Consider the following 12,175-nt stretch of genomic DNA (forward strand, 5'->3'; position numbering starts at 1 on the left):
TCTGTGTACATGAGTGTCAGTGTCTTCTGTTTTTGTTTTTTTGGGGGGGTTTCAATCTTGGGGAATTCCCTACACCAACCTATTTTTCTTGCGATATCTTTAATTCACTTTCAATTGCATTTAATGACATAGAATACCAGTTGACAGTATAAAATCGTTTAACTTTAATATTTTTGAGATCGCTCCAAATGTTTCTTTTTTTGTTTTTGTTTTTTCATCTTTTCTCCTGTAATTTTGCCGTCTGTACTCTGAGGGACGCTGTAGTCTAGCATGTTACTCTGCAAGCGTACGTTGTCAACAGTTCCTCCCCAATCTTAAAACCCCAGCGACAGGAGGCACATACTGGATAGAGGACACGACGTTTTCGAGTGGACGGGAAAACATGTCTCGGTTATTGTTTTGTTCTTTGTCGAGGAATATGCATTGACTTTCTGGCGTTCCTTGGGAATAAAGGTTGACGCATTTTATTCAGCAGAAAAAAACGTGTGTTTCTGCCTTTGTCATATTACCGAGGAGAACAATGAAACGGCAAGTACCGTTTTTTGTCTCGTTCCTTTTTGTCAGCTCCGTTTTGGGGCATGTCAGCTACTCCATTAACGAGGAAATGTCAGTGGGTTCCGTAATTGGAAGAATAGCACAAGATTTGGGTTTGGACGTAGAGAAACTAAAATCACGCAAGGCTCGTGTGTTTTTTGGTGATAGCAGAGAATATATTGAGCTAAATAAAGATAGGGGAGTCCTCCTTATCAAAGAAAGAATAGACAGAGAGACGCTCTGTGGTCAGATGATTCCATGTGCTCTACAATTCCAAATTATTTTAGAGAAACCTATTGAATTTTACAGAGTACATGTTGAAATTGTGGATATAAATGATAATACCCCCCTTTTCGAAAAAGGGGATATTAAATTTAAAATAAGCGAGTCTGCAGTCATCGGGTCGAAATTTGATTTAGAAAGGGCGGTGGATTTGGATGTGGGAATTAATGGTCTCCAAAACTACATCCTCAAACCGACTGATAATTTTGCTCTTAAATTACACAATCAGGCAGACGGCTCCCGAAATGTTGAGATGGTTTTAAAACAGCCTCTTGACAGAGAGAAAAATGAACATTTATCTTTAGTGTTGACGGCCGTAGATGGAGGAGAACCTCAGCTGTCAGGGACAATGCAGATTCAGATCACGGTGTTAGATGCTAATGATAATGCACCCGTTTTCACGAAGTCGGTATACAAAGCTAATGTCGCAGAAAATTCACCAAGAGGCACAGTTGTAACCATAGTCAGTGCATCAGATGCTGATTACGGATCAAATGGACGAATAACGTATTCGATCAGAAATACTTTAGACGATGTCAGACAGTTGTTTGAGGTAAATGAACACACGGGCGAGGTTAGATTAACAGGAAATATTGACTACGAAAAGTCAAACAATTATCGGATAAATGTGCGTGCAAGTGATGACGGAGGACTAACGGACACATGCAAAGTAATAGTTGACGTTATAGATGTGAACGATAATCACCCCATTATTAATATAATGTCTGAAACAAATGTTATATCTGAAGATATCAAAAGCAACACTGTAGTGACAATAATTAATATTCAAGACATAGACGACAGCGAGAATGGCAAAGTCAGCTGCACAATAAATGAAAATATTCCGTTCATATTACAATCAACGGAAAATAATTTCTATACCTTAGTAACAGACAGTGATTTAGACAGAGAGAGAGCCTCTGAGTATAACATCACTGTGACCTGCTCTGATGAGGGAGTGCCCTCCCTCTCCAGCAGCGTCACTCTCACCTTACAGATCTCAGACGTTAATGATAACACACCTGTCTTTGAGAGAAGCTCATATGAGGCCTACATTGTAGAAAACAACACACCAGGTCTCTCTATATTCACAGTCAAAGCCACCGACGCTGACTGGAACCAGAATGCCCGTGTTTCTTACATACTGGAGGACTCCTCCGTTAACGGAGTGCCAGTCTCCTCGTATGTGTCCGTTAGTGCTGATAGTGGAGTCATCCATGCAGTGCGCTCTTTTGACTACGAGCAGATCAAAGACTTCCACTTCCGCGTAAAAGTGCAGGATGGAGGCTCTCCTCCACTCAGCAGCAACGTGACTGTGAAAATAATGATCCAAGACCAGAACGACAACCCCCCTCAGGTTCTGTACCCAGTCCAGACTGGTGGCTCTCTGGTGGCTGAAATGGTGCCTCGTTCAGCAGATGTGGGCTATCTGGTGACTAAAGTGGTGGCTGTTGATGTGGACTCTGGACAGAATGCCTGGCTCTCCTATAAACTGCAGAAAGCCACAGACAGGGCGCTGTTTGAAGTGGGCTTACAGAATGGAGAAATCAGAACTATCCGCCAAGTCACTGATAAAGATGCTGTCAAACAAAGACTGACTGTTATAGTGGAGGACAACGGGCAGCCCTCTCGTTCAGCTACAGTCATTGTTAACGTGGCGGTGGCGGACAGCTTCCCTGAAGTGCTGTCGGAGTTCACTGAGTTGACACACGACAAGGATTACAATGACAACCTGACTTTTTACTTAGTCTTGGCTCTGGCTGTAGTTTCCTTCCTCTTCATCACGTGTTTAGTGGTTATTATATCAGTCAAAATCTACAGGTGGAGACAGTCTCGCATCCTGTATCACTCCAACCTGCCTGTCATTCCATATTATCCACCACGTTACTCAGACACTTTGGGGACAGGGACTCTTCCACATGTGTACAATTACGAGGTGTGCAGGACGACTGACTCCAGAAAGAGTGACTGTAAGTTCGGCAGAGCTGGTAGTCAGAACGTGCTAATAATGGACCCCAGTTCTACAGGAACGATGCAGCGGATACAGAGTGAAAAGAGCATCCTGGATGAACCAGACTCTCCTCTAGAGGTTAGACTCTTTAAATTCTGATAAACCTATACAATACTATTCCCCGCTGTTTTTACTACCTGTCCAAGTAATTTCAGTACCTTGGATAGCGATGGGATTATCGCTTTTATTATTGTGTATCTTTTTTTCCCTAATCCTTGTCCTATTTTGCTTACACTTCAGTTGAGTAGTTTCGTATTGAATTAATATTTTATCAATAAGGGAACTCGTTGTCTAATTTAGTATTATCTTATTTGTAATTAAAACGGAATCATTAATGTGTTTTGTCTGGTATTTTCGCTAAAATTTATAGGTGTAGTGTTAGAGAGACTTTTAAATCCTGAAAATTGCACTTTCGAGTTTTGAACTCAGTGGGCCGCTGTTGACCAGCGTCAGCATTTTTTTTTAAATTATTTGAAACACGGCACATCCTCCGTCCTCTCAAAGAGCGAAGGACTCGTGTGCATGCGGAATACACTGTAGTGCATAAGGTAGAAGGCACGAATAATCTTCATGGAATAACCATATCGTTGGATTTTAATTCATCAAAACTTAGCTGTACATTTAATTTTTGCTCTGTAACGCGGATTGCGAAACAAAGAGAGAACATTAGTTCTGTTCGACGGATGTGCTTAACAGAACAATGAAAGGGCAAGTACTGTTGTTTTTCTTGGTCGTCTTTCCTCGTTTTGTGTTCGGCCAGGTCAGCTACTCTATCCCCGAGGAAATGGCGAAAGGCTCTTTAGTCGGTTATATAGCTCAGGATTTGGGTTTAGATGTTAAACGATTACAAGCCGGCAGGGCTCGTATCCACACCGGAGACAATGCAGAGTATCTTCAGCTTAACAAGGAAAAGGGACTACTCGTCATCAAAGAAAAAATAGACCGCGAGGCTCTCTGTGGCCAGACGACGCCTTGTGCTTTACATTTTCAAATTGCTTTAGAAAATCCAATAGAAATATTTCCCGTCACTGTAGTAATCACAGACATTAATGACAACGCTCCCGTATTTGAAAGGGAAGAGAGGCGCTTTGAAATCAGCGAGTCTGCAGTCGTCGGTTCTAAATTCATGCTAGAAAAAGCAATAGATCCAGATATAGGATTAAATGGTCTTCAGAGCTATACATTGAAGCCCAACGACAATTTTATACTTAAAATGAACAGTCAGTCTGATGGTGGTAAAAAGGTCGAGATGATTTTACAGAAGTCTCTAGACAGAGAGAAGCAGGAGTATGCATCATTGCTGTTAACAGCTGTTGATGGAGGAGAGCCTCAAAGGTCTGGGACTATGCAGATTCATATTACAGTGTTAGACGTTAATGATAACGCCCCTGTTTTTACACAAACCGTTTACAAAGCTGAAATCAAAGAGAACTCAGTCAACGGGACAGTCATTACCAAAGTGAGCGCCTCCGATGCAGATAAAGGCTCTAATGGGGAGGTTAGCTACGTAATTGGAAATAGCATGAGGGGCCTTTCAAATGTATTCGTCATTACGGAAGACGGGCATCTTGTACTAAATGCCCCTCTTGATTATGAAAAAGCCCAAAAGTATGAGATTTACGTAGAGGCAGTGGACAGAGGAGGACTGTCTGATTCGAGCAAAGTCATTATTGATGTAGGAGACATTAATGACAACAGTCCAGTTATAAAAATAATATCGTCGTCAATTTCAATAGGAGAAAATTCGCCTTCGGGCACAGTGGTAGCTGTAATGAGTGTTAATGATCCTGATTCCGACGTAAATGGTAAAGTCGGGTGTACGATTAATAAAAACACACCATTTGCAATTACTTCTACATCCAGTAATTTTTACAGCATCATAACAGACAGTGATTTAGACAGAGAGAGAGCCTCTGAGTATAACATCACTGTGACCTGCTCTGATGAGGGAGTGCCCTCCCTCTCCAGCAGCGTCACTCTCACCTTACAGATCTCAGACGTCAATGATAACGCACCTGTCTTTGAGAGGAGCTCATATGAGGCCTACATTGTAGAAAACAATACACCAGGTCTCTCTATATTCACAGTCAAAGCCACAGACGCTGACTGGAACCAGAATGCCCGTGTTTCTTACATACTGGAGGACTCCTCCGTTAACGGAGTGCCAGTCTCCTCATATGTGTCCGTTAGTGCTGATAGTGGAGTCATCCATGCAGTGCGCTCTTTTGACTACGAGCAGATCAAAGATTTCCACTTCCGCGTAAGAGCACAGGATGGAGGCTCTCCTCCACTCAGCAGCAACGTGACTGTGAAAATAATGATCCGAGACCAGAACGACAACCCCCCTCAGGTTCTGTACCCAGTCCAGACAGGTGGCTCTCTGGTGGCTGAAATGGTGCCTCGTTCAGCAGATGTGGGCTATCTGGTGACTAAAGTGGTGGCTGTTGATGTGGACTCTGGACAGAATGCCTGGCTCTCCTATAAACTGCAGAAAGCCACAGACAGGGCGCTGTTTGAAGTGGGCTTACAGAATGGAGAAATCAGAACTATCCGCCAAGTCACTGATAAAGATGCTGTCAAACAAAGACTGACTGTTATAGTGGAGGACAACGGGCAGCCCTCTCGTTCTGCTACAGTCGTTGTTAACGTGGCGGTGGCGGACAGCTTCCCTGAAGTGCTGTCGGAGTTCACTGAGTTGACCCACGACAAGGAGTACAATAACAACCTGACTTTTTACTTAGTCTTGGCTCTGGCTGTAGTTTCCTTCCTCTTCATCACGTGTTTAGTGGTTATTATATCAGTCAAAATCTACAGGTGGAGACAGTCTCGCATCCTGTACCACTCCAACCTGCCTGTCATTCCATATTATCCACCACGTTACTCAGACACTTTGGGCACAGGGACTCTGCCACATGTGTACAATTACGAGGTGTGCAGGACGACTGACTCCAGAAAGAGTGACTGTAAGTTCGGCAGAGCTGGTAGTCAGAACGTGCTGATAATGGATCCTAGTTCTACAGGAACGATGCAGCGGATACAGAGTGAAAAGAGCATCCTGGATGAACCAGACTCTCCTCTAGAGGTTAGAATTAATATTACATCACAAACGGCGCAATATAACTTGTTATTTTCGTTAGTCTTTTTTTCAGCACCTTGGAGAGCAACATGTATAAGTATATCATTTAGTTTACGTATTTAACATGATTTTAGGCTCGTTTTCAACTTTTGTGGGATTTGTCTTTTATTTTAGACAGTTTTTATAAAACAAAAATGTTATACACAACGTTTAAAATTGAGTGACTTTCTGGGTATTAACGCTTTTGTTATGTGTCATCATTTCTGCTGCAATTTTGCTTTTTGAACTCAATGGGCCGCTGTTGCCTTCTTTGTTGCAGTTGTGGTATATTTTCTGCTGAGCCGCCTCTCCTTTTCGGTGTATTAGAGAGAAACGGCAGGACCGACCGCATTGTCTTCGTTTGTCAGGCGGATATGCACAAAGGCGACACAAATTGTCACAATTTTCCTTCCGTTCTGAGGATTGTTTTTCTTCGTATTAATTGTGATTGTCTGTCTGCCATCCAAAGGGATTTTTAAGAATTTTTCTTTTAATTTTAACGACCCACATACACAAAATGAGACGGCAAGTACAGCTGTTTATTTTACTTCTGGTTGTTTGTGATGCTTTCGGGCAGGTCAGTTACTCTGTTCCGGAGGAAATGGCGAAAGGTACCTTAGTTGGAAATATAGCTCAGGATTTAGGCTTAGATGTTAAAAGGCTAAAGCTGGGCAACGCTCGTGTTTATTCCGGTGATAGCAGAGAATACGTCGAGTTAAACGCCGAGAGAGGAGTCCTTCTAATCAGAGAGCGAATAGACAGAGAGGCGTTATGCGCTGACACGACGCCGTGCGCTGTGCATTTTCAGATTGTGTTAGAAAATCCTATGGAGTTTTACAGTGTTACAGTTGAAATAACAGATATTAATGATAATCCGCCAACGTTTGAAAAAAATGAAATTAAATTCATCATTAGTGAGTCTGCTGTTGTTGGGGCTAAATTTGATTTAGAAAGAGCTGTAGATTTGGATGTGGGTATAAACACTCTCCAAAGTTATGTCCTCAAACCAAGCGATAATTTTATGCTTAAATTGCACAACCAAGCTGACGGTACAAAAAATGTTGAAATGGTCTTACAAAAGCCCTTGGACAGAGAGAAAAATGATTTTATTGCGTTAGTGTTGACCGCTGTAGATGGAGGAGAGCCACAGATGTCAGGAACAATGCAGATTTTTATTTCAGTGTTAGACGTCAATGACAACGCACCCGTTTTTACGCAGCAGGTATACAAAGGCACTGTATCCGAAAATGCTACAAAAGGCACAACTGTGACTTCTGTTCGTGCTTCAGATGCTGATCATGGATTGAATGGCAAAATAACATATTCAATCACAAATACTTTGGATGACGTCAGACATATGTTTGAAATAAACGATGAAAACGGTGAAGTTAAATTGATTGGGCGGTTGGATTATGAAAAGAAAAGACATTTCCAAATCAATGTACGGGCAAGGGATAACGGAGGACTCACTGATTCTTGCAAAGTTATTGTCGATGTCGTTGATATAAATGACAATGAACCAACGATTAAAATTATGTCTAAATCAACAATTATATCAGAGAGTGCAAAGCCCAACACAGTTGTTACAATGATTAACATTCAAGACCCAGACTCAGATGAATATGGTAAAGTTCAATGTTTTATAAGTGATAATATTCCTTTCGTGTTGAAATCCACATCTAATAATTTCTATACCTTAGTAACAGACAGTGATTTAGACAGAGAGAGAGCCTCTGAGTATAACATCACTGTGACCTGCTCTGATGAGGGAGTGCCCTCCCTCTCCAGCAGCGTCACTCTCACCTTACAGATCTCAGACATTAATGATAACGCACCTGTCTTTGAGAGGAGCTCATATGAGGCCTACATTGTAGAAAACAATACACCAAGTCTCTCTATATTCACAGTCAAAGCAACAGACGCTGACTGGAACCAGAACGCCCGTGTTTCTTACATACTGGAGGACTCCTCCGTTAACGGAGTGCCAGTCTCCTCGTATGTGTCCGTTAGTGCTGATAGTGGAGTCATCCATGCAGTGCGCTCTTTTGACTACGAGCAGATCAAAGATTTCCACTTCCGCGTAAGAGCGCAGGATGGAGGCTCTCCTCCACTCAGCAGCAACGTGACTGTGAAAATAATGATCCAAGACCAGAACGACAACCCCCCTCAGGTTCTGTACCCAGTTCAGACTGGTGGATCTCTGGTGGCTGAAATGGTGCCTCGTTCAGCAGATGTGGGCTATCTGGTGACTAAAGTGGTGGCTGTTGATGTGGACTCTGGACAGAATGCCTGGCTCTCCTATAAACTGCAGAAAGCCACAGACAGGGCGCTGTTTGAAGTGGGCTTACAGAATGGAGAAATCAGAACTATCCGCCAAGTCACTGATAAAGATGCTGTCAAACAAAGACTGACTGTTATAGTGGAGGACAACGGACAGCCCTCTCGTTCTGCTACAGTCGTTGTTAACGTGGCGGTGGCGGACAGCTTCCCTGAAGTGCTGTCGGAGTTCACTGAGTTGACCCACGACAAGGAGTACAATGACAACCTGACTTTTTACTTAGTCTTGGCTCTGGCTGTAGTTTCCTTCCTCTTCATCACGTGTTTAGTGGTTATTATATCAGTCAAAATCTACAGGTGGAGACAGTCTCGCATCCTGTATCACTCCAACCTGCCTGTCATTCCATATTATCCACCACGTTACTCAGACACTTTGGGCACAGGGACTCTGCCACATGTGTACAACTACGAGGTGTGCAGGACGACTGACTCCAGAAAGAGTGACTGTAAGTTCGGCAGAGCTGGTAGTCAGAACGTGCTGATAATGGACCCCAGTTCTACAGGAACGATGCAGCGGATACAGAGTGAAAAGAGCATCCTGGATGAACCAGACTCTCCTCTGGAGGTTGGTTATTTTAGTTTCATTTCCGTAGCAAATGCAGGCCCGTTTTAATATGTAACGTGGTTGTGATTCTTTTTCCGTCTTCAGTCAGAACCATGGATAGAGATTACCTTTGTAACTTATTTCATAGATTTAACCTAAGGAGATTTTCGTTTTCATTTAAATTGTTTGTTGTTGTTTTTTATTTTGTTTGTTTGTTTTTAATGTCCAGCCTTTATATTGTTTCTAGTTCTCGGTATTGATTGTAATTTCAGGTATACAGAGTTTTATTGATGGAAACATATTATTCTCGCCTATTCTCACTCTAGGTTCAAAACATCTTTCAGTATTTGAAAACATTCTCATTTCTATCTCAATCACCTGTTCAAAATAGGCTCGCTCATTGCTCTTTCTTATTTAATGGAGATGGATTTCCTCATTCTAAGTTTTTTTTTTATCGTATTAAAATCAGTCCTTATACAGCAATTTCATTTCTACCTAAACATTACTCTTCAGTTTTCATGAGTAATTCTTGTGTATTTTTTACTTTGAACTCAGAGGGACGCTGTTGACCAGGATGTATCAGTTCGTCGCTGATGTGTAGTAGTACCTCCCATCATCTCCTTCTATTTTGTCGAGAAGCACAGCTCAGAGATTCAATAAAAAACCGTTTGTGGGAATGTAACCGAACGCAGATACATAAACCTTGGGCTTTCTGTTACGGATTTCTGTTCAGTTAACGTGAATCGGGACAAAGGGTTTACATATGGATATTTTGATGATGGCAGGAGTAACAGCGAGACGGCAAGTACTATTGTTCATTTCGGTCCTCTCCCTCAGTGCAGCTGTCGGACAGGTCAGCTACTCTATTCCTGAGGAAATGGCGAAAGGCTCTTTCGTTGGTAACATAGCTCAGGATTTAGGTTTAGACATCCAAAGACTGAAATCCGGCAGGGCTCGGGTTTTTACTCGAGACAACACAGCTTACATCGAGCTAAACAGCGAAAGGGGAATTCTCCTACTTAAAGAAAGGATAGACAGGGAGGCGCTGTGTGGACAAATGACGCCTTGCGCTTTACATTTTCAGATTTTATTAGAAAATCCGATGGAATTTTATAGTGTCACTGTTGAAATCACAGATATAAATGACAATCCTCCGACTTTCATCACGAACGAGGCACATTTTAATATAAGCGAATCTGCGCTGAGTGGCACAGCATTCGTTTTAGATCGGGCGACCGATCTTGATGTGGGCGAAAATAGTTTAAAAGCATATGCTCTTAAACCAAGTGATATATTTTCTCTGAAAATAAATAATCAGGGACAGGCTAGTAAAAACGTGGAGATGGTTCTGAATGCACCGCTGGACAGAGAGAAAAATGAACACCTACGTTTGGTTCTGACGGCGGTGGATGGTGGCGAGCCGCGGATGACGGGAACGATGCAGATTCACATTAATGTTTTAGACGCTAATGACAATGCTCCCGTTTTTACACAGCCCGTTTATAAAGCATTTATAAAGGAAAATGCACCAGTCGGAACTGTTGTAGGGACAGTTACTGCAACTGATGCAGATGACGGGTCTAATGGTAGAATAACTTATTCAATTTCAGCTATGCTAGATCATGCCTATGGTATTTTTGAAATCAATAAAAGAAGCGGTGAAGTCACTTTGATTGGAAAGGTTGACTATGAGAAAACCAGAACTTTTCAGATTAATATTCGAGCGAGTGATGACGGAGGTTTAAGTGGTTCATGCAAATTAATAGCTGATGTAATAGACACGAATGACAACCGCCCCGACATTCATATCATGTCTAAATCAAATGTTATATCAGAAGATGCGAAGCCTAACACCGTTGTAACAATGATAAATGTAGAAGATGCAGATTCATCTGAAAATGGAAAAGTGCAATGCGACATCAATGACAGTAATAGTTTCATATTGAAGTCAGTTTCAGAAAAATTCTATAGTTTGATGACAGACAGTGATTTAGACAGAGAGAGAGCCTCTGAGTATAACATCACTGTGACCTGCTCTGATGAGGGAGTGCCCTCCCTCTCCAGCAGTGTCACTCTCACCTTACAGATCTCAGACGTTAATGATAACGCACCTGTCTTTGAGAGGAGCTCATATGAGGCCTACATTGTAGAAAACAACACACCAGGTCTCTCTATATTCACAGTCAAAGCCACCGACGCTGACTGGAACCAGAATGCCCGTGTTTCTTACATACTGGAGGACTCCTCCGTTAACGGAGTGCCAGTCTCCTCATATGTGTCCGTTAGTGCTGATAGTGGAGTCATCCATGCAGTGCGCTCTTTTGACTACGAGCAGATCAAAGATTTCCACTTCCGCGTAAAAGCGCAGGATGGAGGCTCTCCTCCACTCAGCAGCAACGTGACTGTGAAAGTAATGATCCGGGACCAGAACGACAACCCCCCTCAGGTTCTGTACCCAGTCCAGACTGGTGGCTCTCTGGTGGCTGAAATGGTGCCTCGTTCAGCAGATGTGGGTTATCTGGTGACGAAAGTGGTGGCTGTTGATGTGGACTCTGGACAGAATGCCTGGCTCTCCTATAAACTGCAGAAAGCCACAGACAGGGCGCTGTTTGAAGTGGGCTTACAGAATGGAGAAATCAGAACTATCCGCCAAGTCACTGATAAAGATACTGTCAAACAAAGACTGACTGTTATAGTGGAGGACAACGGGCAGCCCTCTCGTTCAGCTACAGTCGTTGTTAACGTGGCGGTGGCGGACAGCTTCCCTGAAGTGCTGTCGGAGTTCACTGAGTTGACACACGACAAGGAGTACAATGACAACCTGACTTTTTACTTAGTCTTGGCTCTGGCTGTAGTTTCCTTCCTCTTCATCACGTGTTTAGTGGTTATTATATCAGTCAAAATCTACAGGTGGAGACAGTCTCGCATCCTGTATCACTCCAACCTCCCTGTCATTCCATATTATCCACCACGTTACTCAGACACTTTGGGGACAGGGACTCTGCCCCATGTGTACAATTACGAGGTGTGCAGGACGACTGACTCCAGAAAGAGTGACTGTAAGTTCGGCAGAGCTGGTAGTCAGAACGTGCTGATAATGGACCCCAGTTCTACAGGAACAATGCAGCGGATACAGAGTGAAAAGAGCATCCTGGATGAACCAGACTCTCCTCTGGAGGTTAGAATTTTCCAACCATTCAAAATTAATGTTAAGAAGTTAATGCTTGACATCTTATTTTCAGCACCTCGGACAGCGACATGATCTTTTTTTCATAAAATAATTTACATTTCAAATTATTTAAATGATTATTTCATGCAACCAATACAGCTCGGGGAATTCCCTTCACACAAT

General features: G+C 42.6%; 3 protein-coding genes across 17 annotated transcripts in view; all 3 read left to right on the plus strand.

Annotated features, from left to right (window-relative positions):
* The window catches only part of LOC308408488 (protocadherin gamma-C5-like), a gene marked incomplete at its 5' end in the record, with an annotated part of 274,775 nt that overhangs the window by 200,687 nt on the left and 61,913 nt on the right, over positions 1-12,175 (plus strand). For 2 of the 15 annotated variants that reach the window (XM_080900768.1, XM_080900770.1), the window contains one exon: positions 3,543-5,909. The exons of 11 other annotated variants lie outside the window; for them this stretch is intronic. In XM_080900768.1, coding sequence (XP_080756894.1) covers positions 3,612-5,909 — 2,298 coding nt within the window. Of the gene's footprint in view, positions 1-3,542; positions 5,910-9,461; positions 12,002-12,175 lie in introns of those variants that run through there. 2 more of the 15 variants (XM_080900780.1, XM_080900764.1) reach the window with 1 other exon arrangement.
* LOC308408507 (protocadherin beta-16-like) lies at positions 346-2,926 on the plus strand (the record flags this gene model as incomplete). The annotated part of the gene is made up of 1 exon (XM_080900820.1): positions 346-2,926. Exon 1 carries the CDS (start codon positions 521-523, stop codon positions 2,924-2,926), a length of 2,406 nt encoding a protein of 801 aa, XP_080756946.1. The 5' UTR covers positions 346-520.
* On the plus strand, positions 6,001-9,273 carry LOC308408500 (protocadherin beta-16-like). Its single transcript, XM_080900813.1, has one exon. The coding sequence runs from the start codon at positions 6,460-6,462 to the stop codon at positions 8,890-8,892; it is 2,433 nt and encodes an 810-aa protein (XP_080756939.1). The 5' UTR covers positions 6,001-6,459; the 3' UTR covers positions 8,893-9,273.

This window comes from Rhamphochromis sp. 'chilingali' (genome assembly GCF_963969265.1).
Source record: "Rhamphochromis sp. 'chilingali' genome assembly, chromosome: 13".
Classification (NCBI taxonomy): Eukaryota; Metazoa; Chordata; class Actinopteri; order Cichliformes; family Cichlidae; genus Rhamphochromis; species Rhamphochromis sp. 'chilingali'.

Excerpts from the sequence above, each read along its gene's own strand:
- LOC308408500 (XM_080900813.1), top strand. The coding sequence starts at position 6,460 with ATGAGACGGCAAGTACAGCTGTTTATTTTACTTCTGGTTGTTTGTGAT.